The sequence below is a fragment of the Humulus lupulus genome, chromosome X (assembly GCF_963169125.1).
Source record: "Humulus lupulus chromosome X, drHumLupu1.1, whole genome shotgun sequence".
Lineage (NCBI taxonomy): Eukaryota > Viridiplantae > Streptophyta > Magnoliopsida > Rosales > Cannabaceae > Humulus > Humulus lupulus.
In genome coordinates, this window is record NC_084802.1 from 11,573,003 (window position 1) to 11,594,999 (window position 21,997).

General features: G+C 34.3%; 2 protein-coding genes and 1 pseudogene across 3 annotated transcripts; 2 read left to right on the forward strand and 1 right to left on the reverse strand.

Moving 5' to 3' along the window:
- Positions 1–309: 309 nt before the first annotated feature.
- LOC133805502 (cytosolic sulfotransferase 15-like) lies at positions 310–1,299 on the forward strand. Its single transcript, XM_062243686.1, has one exon. The coding sequence runs from the start codon at positions 310–312 to the stop codon at positions 1,297–1,299; it is 990 nt and encodes a 329-aa protein (XP_062099670.1).
- Positions 1,300–2,619: 1,320 nt separating this feature from the next.
- LOC133804577 (carboxypeptidase SOL1-like) lies at positions 2,620–6,988 on the forward strand. 2 transcript variants are annotated; one of them, XM_062242726.1, is made up of 9 exons: positions 2,620–2,737; positions 3,085–3,189; positions 4,221–4,267; positions 4,622–4,747; positions 4,881–4,983; positions 5,225–5,287; positions 5,479–5,562; positions 6,025–6,088; positions 6,738–6,988. In XM_062242726.1, the coding sequence occupies exons 1-9, from the start codon at positions 2,660–2,662 to the stop codon at positions 6,944–6,946; spliced, it is 879 nt and encodes a 292-aa protein (XP_062098710.1). In that variant the 5' UTR covers positions 2,620–2,659; the 3' UTR covers positions 6,947–6,988. The 2 variants fall into 2 exon arrangements, with proteins under 2 accessions (XP_062098710.1, XP_062098712.1); XM_062242728.1 differs by lacking the exon at positions 4,622–4,747.
- A 6,006-nt stretch (positions 6,989–12,994) lies between these two features.
- Positions 12,995–20,654, reverse strand: LOC133805503 (tryptophan aminotransferase-related protein 3-like; annotated as a pseudogene).
- Between the last annotated feature and the right edge of the window lie 1,343 nt (positions 20,655–21,997).

The window sequence follows — 21,997 nt, forward strand, 5'->3', positions numbered from 1 at the left end:
CGCATTTTATACTAATTATATAGGAGCACGTTCCACGTGACACACTCCAATTATTGTGGCAGAAAATCTGGATATGATATTATGTATCACCGAAATCAGTAGCAGGTGGCACAGGTGCATCAAAAATAGTATTATTTATTATTGTTGTTGCTGTTGTCACATGAAAAGAAAATATACGATTGAATTGATTATATTTAATCGATACAATTTTTTTTTCTTTAGAGTTATATTTAAAGGATTGGAGGTGTACGTGTAGAGTCATTCACTATTCCTCTCTAGCATCTTCAAAACTTTTGTTGTGCCCTTATAATGGAAATATCGAATGTTACTAAGAAGAACAAGGATGAAGAAATGGAGAGAGATGAGACAGTTGATGAAACTTTGGCAAAGCTTGAAAAAGTTAAAGATCCAGTACGTGATATTTATCGCTGTTGTTATCAAGGATTTTGGACTCCAACATCTTCATTGAAAAGTATAATATCTTTTCAAACTCAATTTGAGGCACGAGATGATGATATTTTATTAGCTTCTTGTCCAAAATCAGGTACTACTTGGTTAAAATCTCTTGTATTTGCGATTGTGAGACGTAGTATTGATTTCGAACTATACTCGAATAATAGCAGCCTTTTTTCTACTACTAATGTACATGATCTTATACCTTTTGAGGTAAACAGAGAATTCACATCAATTATCGAAAACATGAAGCCAAGACTTTTGAGTACCCACATTCCTTACCCCTCGTTACCACCCTCCATCAAGTACTCTAATTGTAAAATTGTATACATTTGTAGGCATCCTTTGGATGTATTTATTTCTTATTGGCACTTTAATCATAAATTTGTGGGGGATAATGTGGAACCACATCATTTAGAAGAGTGCTTCAATATGTTTTGTGAAGGAATACATCCATTTGGACCATTTTGGGACCATATTTTGGGATTTTGGAAAGAAAGCTTAGAGAGTCCTCACAAAATATTGTTTTTGAAATATGAAGACCTTAAAAGAGACAATGCATTTTTTATCAAAAAGATCGCAGACTTTTTGGGATATCCATTTTCAACTGAGGAAGAAAATCAAGGAGTTCCACAACAAACAATGCAGTTATGTAGCTTTGAAAATTTGAAAAATTTGGATGTAAATAAGACTGGTAGACGTCAAATTGGGTTATCCAATAGTGCATTATTTAGGAAGGGTGAAGTTGGAGATTGGGTGAACTATTTAACACCCGAAATGGCAGAGCGTGGAAAGAAGCTCATCCAAGAAAAGCTTGGACAATCTAATTTAATGTTTGATTTCTAGCTCGCTATGATTTCAATTCTTTGTATTGTTTTTTCATTGTCTTATGGTTGCAATACTTATTAAGTAACATCAACTTGTTCTTGTGGGTGTATCTTATTTTATGAATAAATATTTGTGGTATAAGTAATTTTGTTTTTGTTAACTAATTGTTATGTATCAACTCAAATATTTTAACAACAATATAGTACCACTAATGGTGATAGGGAGGCCCAAGGTGGCCATGGACACCTTAGATTTTTTTTTTAGGGTATTTACATATTTGGTACTATGTGTTTTGTCGAAATACATATTTGTACCCTATGTTTTCAATAATATTAATCTGGTACCCTGTAGTTTGAAATCATACATATTTGATACCCTGGACTCAAATTTGAACAATAAAATTTTATCAATATGAACAAACTGTCATCAGTTATATGTAATTAAGTGTGCATGCCCTGAAGATCAACACATGTTTTTTAGGTAGCTCGGATACAGCTGGCTGGCCAAAGGTTATAATAGATGTTCCACGTGTTCGCCTTTCCTCTGTGAAGATAGTACGGTTCCCTAGGCAAATAGCACGAGTTGGTATATACAAAGCAATATCTACGACCTGGAACCACTTATGAAGTATAGCATCCGGGGCACGAGCTGATACTACGTTTAGCTCGGGGTACGCTAGAGATCTGACGTGTCCATGGATCTTTATAAATCAGAATACGCAATATAATCGTGCGTGAACAGACATCACATGTCCATTTATTCTCGAATTCTTGGACACGCAATATAAACGTGTGTGATCAGACATCACATGATGCTGTAACTATCAAGTTTCTTTGCATTTTTTTTACCTCCCCTTTTAGAGCAACTTGGCTTTAGCATAAATTAGATCATATTTTTTAGCAGTATAATTGATCAAAGAACTTTTTGTCTGTCTCAGTTTTTTGTTCTTGCATCACTCCGGAGTCACTTACCCAAATTAATTGATTAACTTTCTTTGCCGGATTAAATGTTTCACCAAAGTTTGCCCAGTGATAAAGTGAGGGGGAAAAAAGTTCCAGAATTTATATTTTCACTTGTCACTTAATTTTGAACTATTCTTTTTGTCTTGTGCTCTGCATATTTTATTGAACTTTGCTTCTTTTTTCTGTTCGGTTCACCTTCCTTTAGTGTATAAATTTTCAATAATATTTTGATAGAATTACTCAACCTAAGTCTTTTATACCCTTTTTTTATTTAGTTTATTTTACTTCTTTTTAATAGACACTTGTTATTTTGAATGATCTCAAGTATTAATATCACAGTATCCATCTTACTTGGTCCATTGTTTCTACAGGCTACTTTGATTGTAGAACGTACTCATCTTCATATACTCCCGTCAATGAATCCTGATGGATATTCCCTACGGCAGCGTGGCAATGCGAATAATGTTGATTTAAATCGAAACTTTCCAGATCAGGTATCCAAATCGAAACAATGCGAATAGTGTCATTGGTATCATTTTCCCATTATATGCCTATGTTTTTTAATCTAAAATGAACAATTGGGAAAGGGATAAGTCAATTGTTAATTTCTTATGTAAATAAATTATTTATTTCTTAAAATTGCTCTCCAAATTATTTACCTTTACAACCGTTTTCATTATGGATTATTTGACATGCCAAAATACTTTGTTCAAGGCTATTGATTTGTGATTGAGAAAGTAAATTCTAAAATTTATAACCCATCATCTCAATGTGCAAGATATTCAATCCAAATTTGTGTTTTTGATTTCTATTAATGAAAGACGTTGACATGATATGACAGTTTTTCTCTATGAATGAGGATGCATCTGCAAGAGAACCTGAAACAAGAGCAATAATGGAGTGGTCAAGCCAGATACATTTTACAGCTTCTGCCAGCTTGCACGGGGTAGCATTTTATATTTTGCCATCATCTTTGTAAAAGAAATAATTTTTGCTATCATGACCAGTTGTTAGTAGATGAAAAAGTTTAATAGTAGTTGTTAGTATAGGAATGAGAATCGAAATGGGATAGGAATAGGAATAGGATGAAATAAAATTTAATATGAGTAAAAAATATTTGATAAAAAATTAATAACAATAATTATTGTACATTACATTGAAATGGTATTTCTTTTTTTTTTCTTTTTTTTATGGAGGAATAGCTATTCAACCAAAAATGATGGAAAAACTAATTCATTGGAATGATATTTTAATATCTTAAAATAACCAAACAAAGGAATAAAAAGGAAATTGATTCTTTCCATTCCATTCCATTCCATTCCCCCAACTGATTGTCTATACCTCATTTTTATAAACATGCTCTAACTTATAAGAAACTAATATTGGTGTACACCCTTATTTTTTATGTTTGTTTATTTTTCTCCTCTCTGGAACAACACAGACATGTTTGTAGCCTATGCGATTGTCACCATGGTAGGGCTATAACATTGTCACTGTGATTGGAAAAATTAATTCAAAAAAATTCACCATGGAACAAGTTTCCACTGCATGTACCCAGGAGTCTTGATTCCTTGAAGACTTTGAAGAGTTTTTGAAAAGAAATGAAACTTTTATTAATGATCAAAAACTGAAATACAAAGGAGAAAAGAGTATTCTCATGGGAGAAAATAAAAAAGACAGTAACAATCGAAAGCATGAAAAAAAAGGCTAAACACCACCATTTTCTGATTAAGATTGATTAAATCAGAGTTCCATACTGTTTCTTTAAAACCAGAGGACATAGAAGTTTTTCTTTATCCTTCATCTGTGGTTAGGGTTACATGTGCTTTCACTAATTGGCTTATTCCTCCAAACTTACAGTCCAACATTAGAGATGCAAAGTTATTACGCACATTTTGTGGAATTTGTCTTTTCTAACATGAAGTGTGATTAAAATTACAGTGCATAGAAAAAGAATAATGCCTTACTTTTTCACAGGGTGCACTTGTTGCAAATTATCCATGGGATGGAAGTCAGGATAAAAGGTAACACTATGTCGACTTTTTCATTTTTTTTTGTAGCTTGTATATAAGAGCAAGCTCTCCATACTTACTGTGGGTCGGGTTTGGCTAATTAATTATTGTCTTCCGTTTCCTTGCACCAATTATCTCATGCTGCTCTGATTATGTTTCATGTTTTTACGACCATTTAATAAAGGGCTTTCTTTTCAATGTCTTTCTGATTTACAGACCAGAAAATTTTCGTGGGTTTGGAATTCTCTTACAAAATTTCAATATGGTTTTATCTCAAAACTTATTATTTCGTGTATCCTGAAGACTTTATTTTTTTTTATATATTCTCTTATGCTTGGCTTTGCCTTTAATGTGAATTACTTTCAGACAAATCTATTATGCGTGTCCTGATGATGAAACATTTCGGTTCTTGGCGAGTGTGTACAGTCGCTTTCACTATAACATGTCCTTGAGTAATGAATTTCCTGGTGGAATCACAAATGGTGCATTTTGGTAGGGTTGCCATTTTATTTTCTTTGGATAAGAAACCAAACCTCATTAATGAAGAAAAATTACACCCTCTTTATTATTTTTGGCATATATAATTTCTTTTTCAGGAATTGTTTCACAATAAACATTTGTCCAGGTATCCTATTTATGGAGGTATGCAAGACTGGAACTACATACATGGGGATTGTTTTGAATTGACTCTAGAGATTAGTGACAACAAATGGCCTCCTGCTCACGAGGTATAATATCTGCTTATATCATATTCTTTTATTGTGTAATCAATCTTGTTTTTGTTCTTCTCATTACTATTAGTCCCAAAATTGCAATATTGTGCGAGTACTTAGATTGGCCTCGGTAGCTCATGAGTAATCATTATATTGGCGGCATGTATACTTCTCTTTTCCTCTTTCTGCTTTATGCTCTTTAATTTTTATTGTTATTTTTAACACACTTGTCTCTTAATTGTGTGCCAACATGCAGCTTGCTACCCTTTGGAAATACAACAAAATGAGTATGCTCAATCTTGTTGTGAGCCTCGTACAGGTATTAGTAGTGCTATCAATTTGTCTTATTATATTGTACTCTTTGTTTCTCAAGCTAGTCTAAGATAATTTACATCATTTGAGAAATTTACTTTTAATATTTTTTTCTCAGGTTACTAGGTGTATTTTATATGCTTCTACTATGTAAAATCAATGTGTGAAATGTTGTTTTCATGTCTCAAATTCTTTTAGACAGGAGTGCATGGAAGGGTTTTTTCATCAGATAGTGGGAGGCCATTACCTGGTACTATTACCATTGAGGGAGTAAATCACACGGTATGTTTACAGTTATGAACACATGATTTATTCTGTGCTAAAAATCATCTGCTTTTGCTTGTACTCTATTGTTTTCCTTTTTAAGTGTGCTTTCTGTAAAATCATGGTGCTTAACTACTTATTATGGTTTGTGGTGTTGCTGATAATTACTGATTTGTGCGTGCATTATATTATCAGCCTTTTTAGGCTTAAACTATATAAAGTTGATCCAACTCTGATTTTATGCTTTAACACATTCTCTGGTGTTGGCTAACATTGGGTTTTACATTGCCAATAAGGACCTTGTTCAATGTTCTCAATGACTGTCACTGTAAATTCTAGTGATCAAATTGTTATACTACTTACAATATCTTTGACTTTTATTTTATCTGATTAAAGCTTCCTACATGCTTTTTGACATGACAAGCTGATGGAACTGATTTGTTGCTTCTTTCCATGACATGTACTTGTTATGTTTGACAGGTTAAAACAAATAGAGTATTTGCTGATTACCATCGATTGCTTACCCCTGGTGGGAGGTACAAAGGTACTTGTACTACTTAGAATATCTTAAAGTTCATCTCTATTAATTAAATTGATAATCTTTAGATGCATAAAATTCCTAAAGTATGAGGACTTCGAACTGAGAACGATGATATACTATGTGGAATAATGCTAAGAGGCACAAGTAGTGTTCATGTTCAGCACCACACTAATATAAATGGTCTTATGTGATAACTTAATGTTGTGAGGCCCACCTTGTATTGGTGTATGGTGCTGAACACCACCAGTTGTTCATAGTATTACTCTACTATTTGATGTATCAATGGGATTTGTGTTCATTGTTCATAATGTTAAACTGTTTTGCATACATTATTCTGTTGATAATATTTCTTTATGCTGCTAAAGTTGTTTTCAAGTAATAGTTGATGCTGCCACCATATATTCTTAAATAGTGAATCCAATATATATCTCTTATAGCTCAAATGGTTGGACGTGTGTTTGCTCCCTCAAAGTCTGCGATTTGAGTCCATTCTGTAAATCTAACATAGTAAATGTTAATAGTTTTCTACTCGGAACTATTGTGGGGTTAGCTATAACTCAAGTACTACTGAAAAAAATGTAATTACCACGTTTTTTTACCGTTGTTCTTCTAGACTATGTACTTGTGTGATTCGATTATAATAACGATGCAGTTATGGCCACTGTGCCTGGGTACAAATCAAAGACAACAAATATTTGGTTGGAAAAATCTGCCATGACAGTTGATTTTGTTCTGGATCCAGAAGTTACCCCCAACGGGAATCTTCTTCGTAGTGCATGTGAATGCAACTGTGGTAGGTTGAACAGGTATGAATTTGAGAGCTTTTTCGAGGTGCCCACTTTGAAGTGTACGCCCTTTTGATTCTAGTGTTAGGATTCCTTTGCTTGTTGTTTCAAAGGAGAATATAATGTTGGACGCCACAACACGTGAAAAGGTAACTACTTTATTGATACAAAAGTAATTACACCAAGACTTGATTACAATTCTTGACCACACACACTAAACACTCTAGCTTACACTCTTTGGAACACTTTTAGATGCACTTTGTGTACTCACTCTCTTTTACTCACTTTTGGGACACTCACTTTTCTACACCCTTGGACACACATTACATTTGTATTTATAGGCTACCAAGGAAACATCTACATCTTTCTAGAATTTTCTAACTTTATAATTTATTTAACTACTTTCTTTACTTTTCTAAATGTTTCTAGAACTTTCTATATTGTCTAATTAGTTCTAAGCTATTCAAGAACTTTCTAGAATGTTCTATGTTCTTCCTAGTATATTCTAGAACATTCTAGAATTCTAGAGCATTCTAGATACGGTAATGACTTTTAACACTCCCCCTCATTACCGAATCTCTAAGCTTCTTCTCTTTTGACGAGATTTAGTTGATTTCTGAATTTTGAAAACTTGATTGTGCTTAGTCCTTTGGTGAATATGTCAGCAACTTGATCATCTGTGTTGATTTGTTGCATCTCTATTTCTTCTTGAAGCACTTTTTCTTTCAGAAAATGATAATGCACTTCCACGTGCTTTGTCCTTGCATGAAATACTGGATTTTCTGCTAAGCGAATAGCAGACTGATTATCACAATAAAGCGGTATTGCATTGTCTGTAGATTGGTGTAGATCCTTTATCAGTTGCATTAACCACATACTTTCCTGAGCTGCCATTGCTGCTGCTCTATATTCTGCTTCAGTGGTTGACAAGGACACCGTTGGTTGCCTTTTGCTACACCAAGATATAGCTCCAGATCCAAGCTTGAATACATACCCAGTAGTTGATCGACGGGTATCATGATCTCCAGCATAATCAGCATCACAGTATCCAACTATCTTAACCTCTTCCCCTTTCTTATATAAGAGACCATAGTTAATGGTATCTTTGACATACCTCAACATTCGTCGCACTGCTTCCAAATGAGGTTTCTTTGGGTGTTGCATATACCGACTTGCTACACCAACTGCATACGAGATATCTGGTCGAGTCAATGTTAAATAAATTAGACTACCAACCAGCTGTCGGTACATTGCTCCGTCTTGCAAGTCCTGCCCTTCATGCGCGCATATCTTCGCATTAGTCTCCATAGGTGTTGAGATGGGCTTGCACTCGAGCATTCCAAACCTTTGCAACAATTCTTTAACATACTTTTTCTGACAGAGAAATAAACCTTCCTCAGTTCGGTCGACTTCTAATCCAAGAAAGTGTTTCAATTCTCCAAGCTCCTTCATTTGAAAGCGAACTGATAAGTTCTCTTTTGTTTGACGAATCTCTGCTTCATCATCACCATTAATGATGAGATCATCGACATATACTAGGACAACTGCGATCTTTGCATCCCTTACTTTGACGAATAAGCTTGAATCTGCATGCGCCATGGTATAACCGCTCTTTACTAAGAACTCAGCAATCTTGCCATACCATGCTCGTGGAGCTTGCTTCAATCCATAGAGCGCCTTTTTCAGTTTACAGACATACTCAGGATGAACTTTATCCTCAAATCCTCTTGGTTGGACCATGTATATTTCTCGATCTAGTTCTCCATGTAGAAAGGCGTTCTTCACATCCATCTGCCATAGTCTCCAGTCTTTACATGCTGCAAGCGCCAGCAGGACTCGTACTGTTGTAATCTTGGCAACTGGGCTGAACGTCTCATCATAATCTAGCCCATACTGTTGAGAGAATCCACGAGCTACTAACCGATCCTTGTATCTTTCAATTGAACCGTCAGGACGAGTTTTTACCTTATAGACCCATTTGCACGAAATGGGTTTTACTTCCTTTGGCTTTGGCACCAGCTCCCAAGTCTGATTCTTCTCTAAAGCAGATATCTCTTCTTTCATTGCTTCAAGCCACTTGGAGTTCTGGTATGCTTCTTCATATGACTCCGGCTCTCTGAACTTCTCTTCTTCAGCTACAGCAGCATTGGCGTATTTGGGATTTGGCTTCCGCGCTCTTGTTGATCTCCGAAGTTCTGGTTGGCCATTGTTTGCATCATCTTCTGTTCTTTGATGCACTCCTGTTTGCCATGGACTCTGTGTTGTGTCTTCGTTGTCTTCTTCACTTTGTTCTTCTTCATCTGTTTTTGGAGTTGAAGGTAACTCAACAATTTGCTCCCCCATCTTCTTCTGCAAATTGTCTTCTATTTCCTTAGAATCTGGTAACTCTTCCTTTTGTAGTGACCACCATGAAGAACCTTCATCGAACACCACATTTCTCGACGTATAGCATTTTCCTGTTGTTGGGTCGCAACATTTCCACCCTTTTTTTTTGGCTGTCGTATCCAATGAAGATACACCGTATTGCCTTCTTATCAAATTTGCTACGTAGATGACTTGGCACAAACACGTAGCACACACAGCCAAACACTCGAAAGTGACTTACTGTAGGTTTATAGCCCCACAGTTTCTCAAAGGGTGAGACGAACCCTAACTTTGCTTGAGGAAGTCTATTGATCACATGAGCTGCTGTTTTCATACCTTCTGCCCAAAATCTTCCTGGAACATTCTTCGCATGTAGCATGCTTCGACATGTCTCTACAAGGTGTCGATTCTTCCTCTCAGCTACTCCATTCTGTAGTGGTGTATTGGCACATGTGAATTGATGGCGTATGCGGCACTCTCGTAGGTACTGAGAAAATTCATCTGATGTGTATTGACCGCCATTGTCTGTTCGCAGACATTGAATTTTCTAGCCAACTTCTCCTTCGACTATTTCTTTGAATTCTTTAAATTTTGAAAAAGTTTCGGACTTTTCTTTTATAAAGAACACCCATACGTACCGTGAGAAGTCGTCAATGAATGTAACCATGTACCGCATGCCGCTGATCGATGGTTGCTTGACTCGCCCGAATACGTCAGAATGAACTAGCTCCAACGGTGCTTTGGCTTTGAAGTTTGAGTCTTCATACGGTAATTGATGTGCCTTACCGTATTGGCAGCCAGCACATATAGTCACTGTTCTAACTTCGAGTTGAGGAAGACCCTTCAGCATAGATTTCTTCATCATCACTTTGAGTTTATGATAGATGACATGTCCTAGCCTTGCATGCCACAAATCTGTTGTTTCGTTCTTTCGAGTCTTGTCTACATAAGCCGATTCTGCTGACATTACATAGACTGACTCTAAACGTTGTCCTCTCATCATCGGTGTTCCAGAGATTTCAAGATCTTGGTAGATCTTGACATCTTGAGGACCGAATACGACATGGTGGCCCGACGCCGTAAGTTGCGCTACTGATAATAAATTTTTCTTCATCCCAGGTACATGGTAGACATCCTGGAGTGAAACTTCTTTTGAGCTGAATCTCGGCATGATTGTTGTTTTACCGATGTGAGCAATCGGTAATCTTGAGTTGTTGGCTGTTACCACTACACGACCACCTTTATATTCTGTTATGTTCTGCAGCTTCTCTTCGTCTCCTGTCATATGATTTGAACAGCCAGAGTCGATTATCCAATCATTATTGTAGTCGATCTTTCCTGGAACAGTAGCTGCTAGAGCTAATTCTTCTTCCTCCACAGCGAAAGATGCTTCTGCCTCCCATTCTTCATCGCTTGTCTTTTCTGCATTTGACGTGGCTGCATTACCTTCTGCAGTTTTCTTCTTGAACCAGCAACTTTTAGCCATGTGGCCGTACTTTCCACAGTTGTAGCATTTCCCATCAAACTTATTGTTATTCTTTGACTGGCCACGCCGGTTGTCTTTCTTTTGAGCTCCCCCTGTTTGGGAGCTTCCATGATGACTATCCTTATCATCATTTTTCTTAAAATTTTTGCTAGCATTTGGTCGAGATCGACCTTTCTTATCACCACTAAAGAGTGCTTCTTCGTCACTCTTTAATGAGATTCCACATGTTTGCTTAGCTAACGCTTCTTGGTCAGCTAGCAAGTTTTCCAATTCAACAAGAGAAGGTTGGGTTGGCCAACCTTGTATTGCAGCAATAAAAGTTCTAAATTCTGGCCTTAATCCATGAATAATAATTCTTCTAATTCTAGCATCTGACATGCCAGCAGCAGAGTCTAATGCAGAGATTTCGCGACAAAGAGATTTTACCTTGGTGAAGTATTGGTTGATCGTCATGTCGCGCTGCCTGATTGAGAGAAGCTCATTCTCCAAAAGCTGCAATCTCGTATCATTCTTCTTGGTGAACAGTGATGCGAAAGTATCCCACGCTGCCTTCGGTGTCTTCGCTGGCCTGATGTGCTCCAACATTTCATCTTCAACTGTGGTCTGAATCGCAAACATGGCTTTGCCCGCTTTAATCTTCCATTTCTTCAAAGCGGTTGCATCTTCCGGTTGTGTGACTTCATTGCCACCAACGATCTCCCACAAGTCTTGGCCTTGGAGATATGCCTCCATGTGCATCGACCACGTGTTGTAATTTTGGTTGTTAAGTTTCTTAATTCCGCCGACCACTTGAAGGTCACCCATCGTGCAAACTCTGTAGTACTAAACCACACACGATCACTCTAAGAAACTCAACAAATGACTCTTTCGGTACGACCCTGATCCGGCTCTGATACCACTTGTTGGACGCCACAACACGTGGAAAGGTAACTACTTTATTGATACAAAAGTAATTACACCAAGACTTGATTACAATTCTTGACCACACACACTAAACACTCTAGCTTACACTCTTTGGAACACTTTTAGATGCACTTTGTGTACTCACTCTCTTTTACTCACTTTTGGGACACTCACTTTTCTACACCCTTGGACACACATTACATTTGTATTTATAGGCTACCAAGGAAACATCTACATCTTTCTAGAATTTTCTAACTTTATAATTTATTTAACTACTTTCTTTACTTTTCTAAATGTTTCTAGAACTTTCTATATTGTCTAATTAGTTCTAAGCTATTCAAGAACTTTCTAGAATGTTCTTGTTCTTCCTAGTATATTCTAGAACATTCTAGAATTCTAGAGCATTCTAGATACGGTAATGACTTTTAACATTAAATACAACCTTTCAAAACAGAGACAGTTAGGGCCAAAAAGGCCTGTTGCACTCTGAGGTTCTAATTTATACCAACATGAATTGTATATTTATTTGAAGAGGATAATTTATTTAAAAAAAATATTTTCTTGTCTCAAGACTAAGATATTTGGCTCCATTGTTGCTGAAATTCACCACCTGGTTGAGATAGCCTCAAGAATTGCCCTGCCTGTATATTTTATTTTGTATGCTGCGGACACCATCTCTCTGTATAAATATATATACCTCTATGTATAAGTATATATCAATCGAGGGAGCTTAATTTCTATTAATACTTTTGCTTTTATGGCCTGTTAATGACATTGATCTTACTTACCTTAACTATCACAGGAAATTCCTTGTGATTTAACAAGGAATTTTTGGCAAAATCACTTGTGTGTTCGAAGTTGATGGTTTTGCAAAATCATATTTTGATCATATGATTGCAAATGATGTGAGATAAATTCTTGAAAGATCCAAGAGTGCTTTGTTTGATAGTAAACACTATTGGTTAACTTTTGAAGAAAATGACTTAAAGCGAGGCCTGTCCTATAATTATGTATGATGAAATTCTTAAATCACTTTTGAACACCTTGCACACGTTTCAATTTAACACTGGCTATAAACTTGTACTTGGTTTAGGACTTTATAGTCAGTGGTTAGTACTTTGATTTTAACATGGTTTACAAATTTGTTCGAATTCTGAAAGCAATTAAAAGACTTGGATGATGAATAGAAGTTCAATTCTTTTCTTCTGACAAATTTTGAATTTTGAATTTTGAAATGTTAAAGTGGTTCATTAAGTATGAACCCTTTTATAAATGAAAATATCACAAGGTATGATCTTTTTTATTCTCTCCCATGATTGATATACTGTTTGTGAGACTCATTGTTGGCTTCTTTTAAGATAAATAGAAGAATCAAACAGATTTGGCACTGCCTTCTTCTGATATTAAAATCTTCAAGTGGTGGACTAGTTGATCAAAATCATCTTGGGTCCTTATGAGGCTAAGTCGTACGTACTGATCTTCAGCGCCGTAAGCGATACCTGTACGCGCTACCTGTACGACCAATTATATTTGCTGCTGTGAGAACTGCATAGCAGTCTTTTTCTTCTTTTCTCAGACACTTCAACCATGCATAAGCTGCCATGGAAAGTTCACTGTTAGTATCTATGCTTTGAAATTTTTAACATCTGTCTCAAATTCCATTATGTCTATACCACCATACAATGAAAAAAAAAGTTTTACCTGTAGGAGGAAGAAGGGTGAAAGTAGAGCACAACAACCCAAATTAGTATATAGAGTGCGTTTCTTAAACTAGTAGAACTCAAAAACCCCATAAAGACACTCTTAATTTTAGGGGTGAACATTTGACCTGAAAATTCAAAAACCCGCAACCTGAAAATCCGTTTTTTTTTTTGCAAAAGCCGTGGAATTAAGGTGAAATCCGATCCGAATCCAACATAGTTAGGTTCGGGTTTTGAAATTAAGGACACAGGTTCGGGTGTAATTTGAACTCGAACATAATTAAAAAAAAATTATTAATACCCAATTTGTAAAAAATTAACATTAACAAACTAACAACAAAGTTAAAAAAAATATGTGAAAAGTTAAAAAAAATTTATAAGTGTAAAAAAAAATAGTATTTTTGAATTTTTTTTAACAAAGCCCATTTTCGACCCAAAGCCTATTTTTTTTTTACCAATCCCACCCGAAACTCGACTAAACCCATTTAATTATGTGGCACTAGCCTATTTTTTGAAATAGGCTTATCCCCAAACTAAGTTTAATTTAACACACGTAGAAGGATGAGAAGGCATGGTAAGAATGAATGCTAGACTACAACCACTCGTTTTTCATTTTGATGAGGAAACAATGATGCATGTCAATGCTTGTAGTGCCATTTATTCCCTTAAGATATTTCATGTACATATGATGTAGGATTGAACTCAATTGAATGGAAGTCTTAAAATGACTGAAAGAGATTTCATGGCACGGTGAAAGTGTAACATCTTACCTGGTGAAGGTCTCTTAATTTTGTGGAAGAAATTACAGGATTGAGATTCTATTTTCTGAAGGGAAAAGCGTTTCGAGACTGATACGATCTCATTCAAAATTTTCCAACGATGGCTCAACGTTTTATATCCAAAGTCAAATAATGTCTCCCCTTCTTTTCCTTCTATAACCATCTTTATAAGCTTTATAGCTCTTAGCTGAGACTCGTGTGAAACTCCCATGGTATTCATAAATAAGTATCTATCCATTTTTGTGAACACACTCTTGTCCTTTACCATTGCCCATCTACACAACGCACAAGAATTTTGTTATAGTTTGAAATCAAAATAATTCTTAATCCTAACTCAAATTCGATACTCAACCAAATGGCCTACTTTTAAGTTCGTTACCCCATGTAAATGTATCTATAAACATAAATAGATAAAAAAAAAAAAAAAAAAAAAGAAGGTTGGTTTACCCAAATCTACTGCCTACATGGCCTGTGAGCTTCGAAAGTGAAAAGAGCATGATATCATCATCAGCCGGAGCTGAAATTGCCGTGAAATGTGGCCAATAATAGACTCAATCGTATACGGCTTTGGCATTTGGGTGTTGAAGACGTGCACGTTTGAGTTGCCCATCAGGATTGTTAGGTGAGGTGACTATTTCAATTAGATTGGTATTGTTATCATTAGAGTAGTTGTTCATCCTGTTCATCCACAAAGATGCATCATCTTCAAACTTGTAATCCACCTCTTGGAAAAACTCTGTTTGTTGTTTGTAAAGCTGCCAAAATTAATTCAAACCAAAACTAAAGTTTTTTGTATTTAAAATATTTATGACACTTCCCAAACATGAGGGATACTATCACACTACAAAAAACAGGGCCTATACCGAGAACAAATGTCCTCGGTATAAGCCCAAATGTCCTCAGTATAGCCTCTACCGAGACAATGTCGTCGGTATAAAGTTATCGGTACAGCCGCGTCGGTAAAACAAAACTTATACCGACGACATTAAAAATGTTCTCGGTATAAGGTTTACCGAGGATAATGTCCTCGGTAGAAAGTGACAAATGTCCTCGGTACAACAAACCCCAATTTGTCATCGTACTGGTATATACCGACATCTTGGTGGTATATACTGAGGACACCCCAATTTTTTTTTATATTTGTTATTCCCTTATTTTTTATTTTGAATTAAATATAAAAAAATAGAATAAAATTAAAACACTTATGTTAAAGATATAAATAAAAACATAAGAGTATATTCACTGAATCAAAATAAAGACTTGTCTTAAACATGATAATGTAATAGTCAATTGTAATAAAATTCATACATAAGTCCTACTGAGTCGGTGCTCCAACATCGGGATCATCGGGTGGTGGTGGGGCAGATTGAGATCCCGGGGTGATACAATGAGTCCGGACATGCTCCTCTAACTGTCGAAGACGCTCTCTCATCTCAGACAACTCTTCATCTCTAGTTTGTGAAGGACGAAAATCAAATGGAGTTCGGTCCCTTATGTTAAAGATACGTCCATATCTTTTCTAGTGGCCCCGTCGTTTTCCGAAGACATTTTGTACCAAAGATATGTCTTCATCTTCAGGCGCACTCGAAACTGGTGAGGAACTCTCAGTATCAGTTGCCTGTGTCTGCTGTGTGTCGCGGTATGCACGCAATTCCTCCTGTGATACAATGTATAATGTAATTAAAATTTTGAAACAATTAAAAATTTGAAAAATGTTTAAAAAAAACTTAACATACCCAAGTATTTTTTGCTTTCTCTGTCACCCACCATGTGCCTGATTTATGGTGAGTATCCATCCAGCTATCCGGGATGGACTCAAGTTGCCTAGTCTCTAAATTGCGCTGTCACGTACATATATTTTTATAAAATTAATAATTAAACGTAAATAAGAAAAATAAACTAAAAAATAATTAATTAACTAACCTTTTTATAGCGTAAGGCTGGGATTGACTGAGAACCTCCATAGCTAAGCTCTTTCAGTTTCCTTCTATTTTCCTTGTTGACCACAGAACGTTTCTGCAAAAAGTTATCGTTAGTAATATATTTAATTAAGATAGTTAAGTTTAGCAAGAAATTAATACCGTAATTTCTGGGCGTCGAAAAAAATCAATTGCTTTTTGCCACTGCGTATCCGTGCAACCACCATAACGATTTTGTGGCCCATTAATCGTTAAATGCTCTTTAATATCGTACTTCCAGTCAGAATACTTTTTAGCACACGAAGTATCAATGCCTCTCAAGATCCCAGGCATATGCTCTTCTCCATATCTAGCACGCCCAATATCAAACAAATCATCCTAAAACTAACAAATATTAAATTTAATTTTTTTTAATTTTAATTTTAATTTTAATAATGGTTTTCTAATAATATATTTGTTAATTTTATTTAATCAGAACTAACACATATTATTTTTTTACATATTAATTTAGTATTTATTAAATTACATATTTTACTTATGCTTTATTGAATAGTTTGTTTAATTTAAACAAAATTTCTAAGATTTGTTTAAAATTTATTTATTTACTTTAGGATTTAATTATTACTTAAATTATTTAATTAATGTTTATTTTTATTAGAATTTAGTTGCATAATGTTAATGTTAATTTTTTTAATCTTAATTTTAAAATATATTATTTTACTTATCGATTCACTATTTATTAAATTAGAAATTTTATTGAGTACTTCTACTAATATTCACAATATCTCTAAATTTTACAATTCTAAAAAAATATTAAATATGTTTACTAATATGTTTAATACACATAAAATTCACCAAAACAACATAGAATTTATTTAAAAAAAATACTAATTAATCATATAACAATTTTCCAATTCCTAATATCATTTTTACTAATACTTATTTTGAAAACCTAAAAATAAATACATTCTATCTAATATAATAATTTCATATTTTTATTAAAATTAATATTATATTATTTATATAAAAAAACATAAATTATTCAAAAATTAAAAAAATACAGAAAAATTTAAAAAAAACTTACCAATGCCTTCAATATCTTGCTAGCAATCTCTTTAGTCCAACAAAAACCGAATACCCAACCTTCAAACAAAAATTACAAAATATCATTATACAATTTCATAAATATATATATATATAAAATGAATAAATCGTTATAATTACTTTAAGATTTATTACTTATTTAAATAAAATTTCAGGATTAATGTTTATTTTTATTAAAATTTGGTTGCATAATGTTATTGTTAATTTGATTTAATCATGATTAAAAATATATTATACAACTTATCAATTCACTATTTCTTAAATTATAAATTTTATTGAGTATTTTTAATTCTAAAAAAAATTGGGCAGCATAACGGCTGTATTTTCATATATCCCAAAATTTAAAAACCTGCAAATAACACATAAAAAAATATCTAGTCGCAGAACATACACAAAGCAATACAAATACATTGTAAATGACTATATAATTTATAATTATTACTCTAAATTTTATTAATTATTCAATTTTCTATTTAAAATATCATAATTCTACTAAAAATTAACAACAAAAACAAAGCATCAATATTCATCAACACTGAGAATAAAAAAATTAACAACAACAACAAAATTCAAATTAAATAAACAAAATTCACTCTAATAATCAAAATTTTTTAACCAAATCTAATAATCTAAAACTAAAATTATTTAACCCAATCTAAAAAACAAACAATCAAATATTAAATTTTCATATAAACATATATTTATAACTAAAAGTCAAATTATATACCTAAAAAATAAATTATTAAATTAATAAATTTTCATACTAATAAATTAATTATTTATCATATGATTAAACTAACTAAATCTTAAAACTATATATGTATTTTACTAAAATACTACACAATATATTATTTCCTCTAAATTGGATATCACTAAATTTTTAATTAATTTTCATCACAAATTATTATTTTTACCTATTTTAATTACATAATCAGAAATTATATATATAATATAACAAATAACAATATATTAACAATATTAAACAAATTATAAATAAAACCCTAAATATATTTATGCAAAAAATATAAATAAAACCAAAAAATTACAAAGAAAATGTGAAATACCTCTAAAACCGCTGGTATACAATGCAAAACCTGAAAATAATACCACAAAAATCTCATTATAAAAACCCAAAACTGAAAAAAAAATTATAAATTTATACAAAAAAAAAAACTGAAATATTTGTAAATAACTACCTCAATAGACCTTATATCCACTTAAATCGTCTTTGGAAGGTAAACTTTGACAAAAACCAAAGTTTGTGGGGGCTGAAATCCAGGAAAATAGAAATGGGGGGCAGAGAAAACGGTTTTCAGAATTTTCCGTTTCAGAGAGAATGAACTCTCTGTTTGGGGAAGATGAAGTTTATAAAGACCCTATACCGAGAACATGTTCTCGGTATAGGGTCCTCGGTACACAAACTAAAATGAAATAACCGCGTAAAAAATGCGGGAGTCTAAATTATCTATACCGAGTACACGTTCTCGGTAAAGACATCGGTAAAGACCCTATACCGAGAATATCTTCTCGGTATAAGGTACTCGGTACACAAACTAAAATGAAAAAAACCGCGTAAAGAAGGTGGGTGTCTAAAAGATCTATACCGAGAACTTGTACTCGGTAACATGTTCTCGGTATAGAACGTTTTTTTTGTAGTGTCACTAGAGACGAGTTTGCTTAAAAAATGCTTACTAAATCTTTAAAAAAAATTATTATTGAACATCTTTTGGGCTAGTGCCACATAATTAAATGCAACTACTATTTTCCATTTGTTCAAGAATCTATTTCAGAATATCTTCATCAAACTAGTCAGGGCCGGGGCCAATGAAAAATGTGGTACTATTACAAAATATTACATATAAGATGGTATGTTTAAAAATTTGGGGTCTTTTTATATAGAAAAAAATTACTATTTAAAAAAATGGGCCCATCTTAATAGGGTGTCCTAGGCATAAGCCTGACTCATGTTTAATATATTTTAAAAAATTGTATAACTATTATTTTAAAATGTTACCTGATCCACTACCATGAATAAATATTGACTGTTGCCTATTTATAAAGGGAAATTTGATTAATCATACTTACATTAGCTTAATAATTAAAATTTGAACCAAAGTTAACCACCATATGATATCAATGCTCATCTTTCATTTAATACCAAAAATACCCCTCTCTATTCTCCCTCTTCCTCTCTACCTCTCTTCACCATACCTCTCTTCACCATACATTCTCTCTCACTCTCTCTTCACCATACGTTTTACACACAAGATTTTTATACTAAAATCTTGCAAGAAAGATACACATTCGGACATTGTGGATTGTTTGAGGAGAAACACCAAGCTTTGTGTTATTTTTGCTCATAGTGAAGAGATTAAATGGGTAAGTGATTTTCTTTGATTCTTGTTGTTGTTGGTTGCTTTTATGATTCATAATGTTGTTTATATGTTGGATCTGTAGTTTGTTGGTATTTTTTGCTGTTTTTTTGGGTGAAAATCGTGTTATGTGAAAATCTGCGTTTTCTTGGGTTCCCTGAGTTTTTTTCTAAATGCCCGATAGTGTCTGATAGAGACTCGATACAGGCACGATAGTTGTTGAGTTTCAAGGTTAGGGATGAAGGTCCGATGGCAACCCGATGGTTGCCCGATAGTTTGGTTACTCGATGGTTATAAAGGTACGATGGCTACCCGATGGTTGCCCCGATTATTATTTTAAATCTATACACCCTTTTAAGTACGATAATGGATCGATAGTAGTCCGATATATGCCCGATTGTTATTATTAAGTTACTGCGGACGTAATAGTACGATGGTACTCGATGTTACCCGATACTTGCCCGATATTAGTGTTTTAAGTGATCAAAAAACATAAAATAAAACTTTGCCCGATACCGCCCGATATGGCCTGATACTGGTACGATGCCAAAACATTTGAACTAAATTTCGACAGATTTTGAAAGAGAATTTGAAAAGATAAAAGCAATGGATGTTCGAGTTGCACTATATCTTGAGGGCATTGGATTTGAAAGATGGGTTCGTGCGTACTTTCCAGGGGACCGTTACAATGTAATGACAAGTAATTGGGCTGAAAGTTTCAACAGCAAAACTAAGGACGCAAGAGCCTTCCCGATCACTGCTTTTGTTGAATTCATCAGGTTTACTATTCAAACATGGTTTGCTACTCGAAAGGAAAACGCTGAAAAGTGTAGCACGACTCTATCACCAGTTATGGAGGGGGACTTGTCATGTCAATTTGAGAAATCTCGGTTCTTAAGCGTCGACAGAGCTGGACCTTATACATTTAATGTCCACCCCGGAGGAACAGTTCAGAGCGGTGGTATAGTTGATTTGGAGGCACGACAATGCAGTTGTGGCCTATTCCAAATCATGAAGATTCCTTGTCCACATGCATGTGCTGCTGCTCAAGAACGAAATATTAGCATGTACGCATTGTGCTCTCAATATTACACAAGAGAGAGTTGGAAGAGCACATATGAGGGGACAATTATGCCAGTTGGTGATGAGGATGATTGGGAATTGCCTGAAGACATTAAGAACATCCAAGTTGGAGTACCGATTGAGAAGAAACCTGTAGGCCGACCGAAGAAGCAAAAGGTCGGACGAATTAGGAAAAATCGATATCCTTCTAATGGAGACAAGATTGTGATACAACGATGTTGTAGCAAGTGTGGTGGTAAAGGGCACAACAAAGCGTCTTGCAAGTACTGAGGTTAACTTTTTTTGTTTGTATTCTAGTTGACCTATTATGTTTTATTTCTGCTTGAACTAGTAATATTTGTTATGTGCTGGATTTTGCAGGTTTTTTTCTGTTTTTTTCTCCATTATGAAACTCTTAAATATGTAATAATCCAGTGTTGGTTCGATAGTGCACGATGCCGGTACGACAATGCACGATATTGTTTGTTGTAGGATTATTTAAATGTATCTTACAATATGGTACGACGTTGCTCGATGTAGTACGATAGTTAATGTACGACATTAGGGTACAATAATGTACGATATTGGTCCGATAATGGTACGATGGTATGGTTTCAGTACAGTTCGTGAAATTTGTGAGGCATGTGAGGGTACGATAGAGTACGATAGTGATCGACGATAGTACGATGCAAAGATTAAGCACATTAAAATGTAGTAATTACAAAAAGAGCAATCAAAAAAATTATACAATTCAAAAAAATTAAGACCGTTCAACATAAGTTTTGGTAGAATAAGTCTACACACCACATTTGCCTAAAAAGTTTCATATTATTGTCAGTTACATTATCAAATGGTAGTTGTAGAAGCTTATGTTCAATATGCTCAATTACGTAACATCCGCAATCGCCACTGCATTAGAAAATAAACAATAATTTAATAAAGTTTTGTAATTAAGAAATAATAATTAATATGTGATATTTAATAAAGTTCACCTGGATTTTGTTTGCGGTACGAATTCACGTGGAATGAGTTTCCAATCGAAGGGTCTGACCTGACTCTCTGATAAAATTAAAGTAAAAGCTCACCTTTTTGGCAAACAACTTAATAAGTTGCTCTTTGTGTATCTCTACTTTCTCCTTGCTCTGCCAGTTGATCATTCTTGGTATGCCTTGGCCCAATCTCACAGCATGATCCTGACCCAACTCAATGATGGACTCAAAAGCCCAATACTGCAATGCTGCAGCATACCCATAAATAGAGTACTTGGCCTCCTTCTGAGTCTTTCCTTTCTCAATCTTCTTCTGTAAATGCTTCTTCATTTCAACAAAGTCTTTTTGACAAGTTTGTAACAACTTCTGGTATGATATCTTCCCCCACGGGTACTGGAAAAAGAAGTCAACGTCGTCTACCATCTTCAGCATGTCAGTCCAAACCATCA

Coding starts and splice junctions, on each gene's coding strand:
- LOC133804577 (XM_062242726.1), top strand. CDS start 2,660: ATGAATCCTGATGGATATTCCCTACGGCAGCGTGGCAATGCGAATAAT. Junction 2,738..3,084: donor ATCGAAACTTTCCAGATCAG/GTATCCAAATCG, acceptor ATGATATGACAG/TTTTTCTCTATGAATGAGGA. Junction 4,268..4,621: donor GATGGAAGTCAGGATAAAAG/GTAACACTATGT, acceptor AATTACTTTCAG/ACAAATCTATTATGCGTGTC.
- LOC133805502 (XM_062243686.1), top strand. CDS start 310: ATGGAAATATCGAATGTTACTAAGAAGAACAAGGATGAAGAAATGGAG.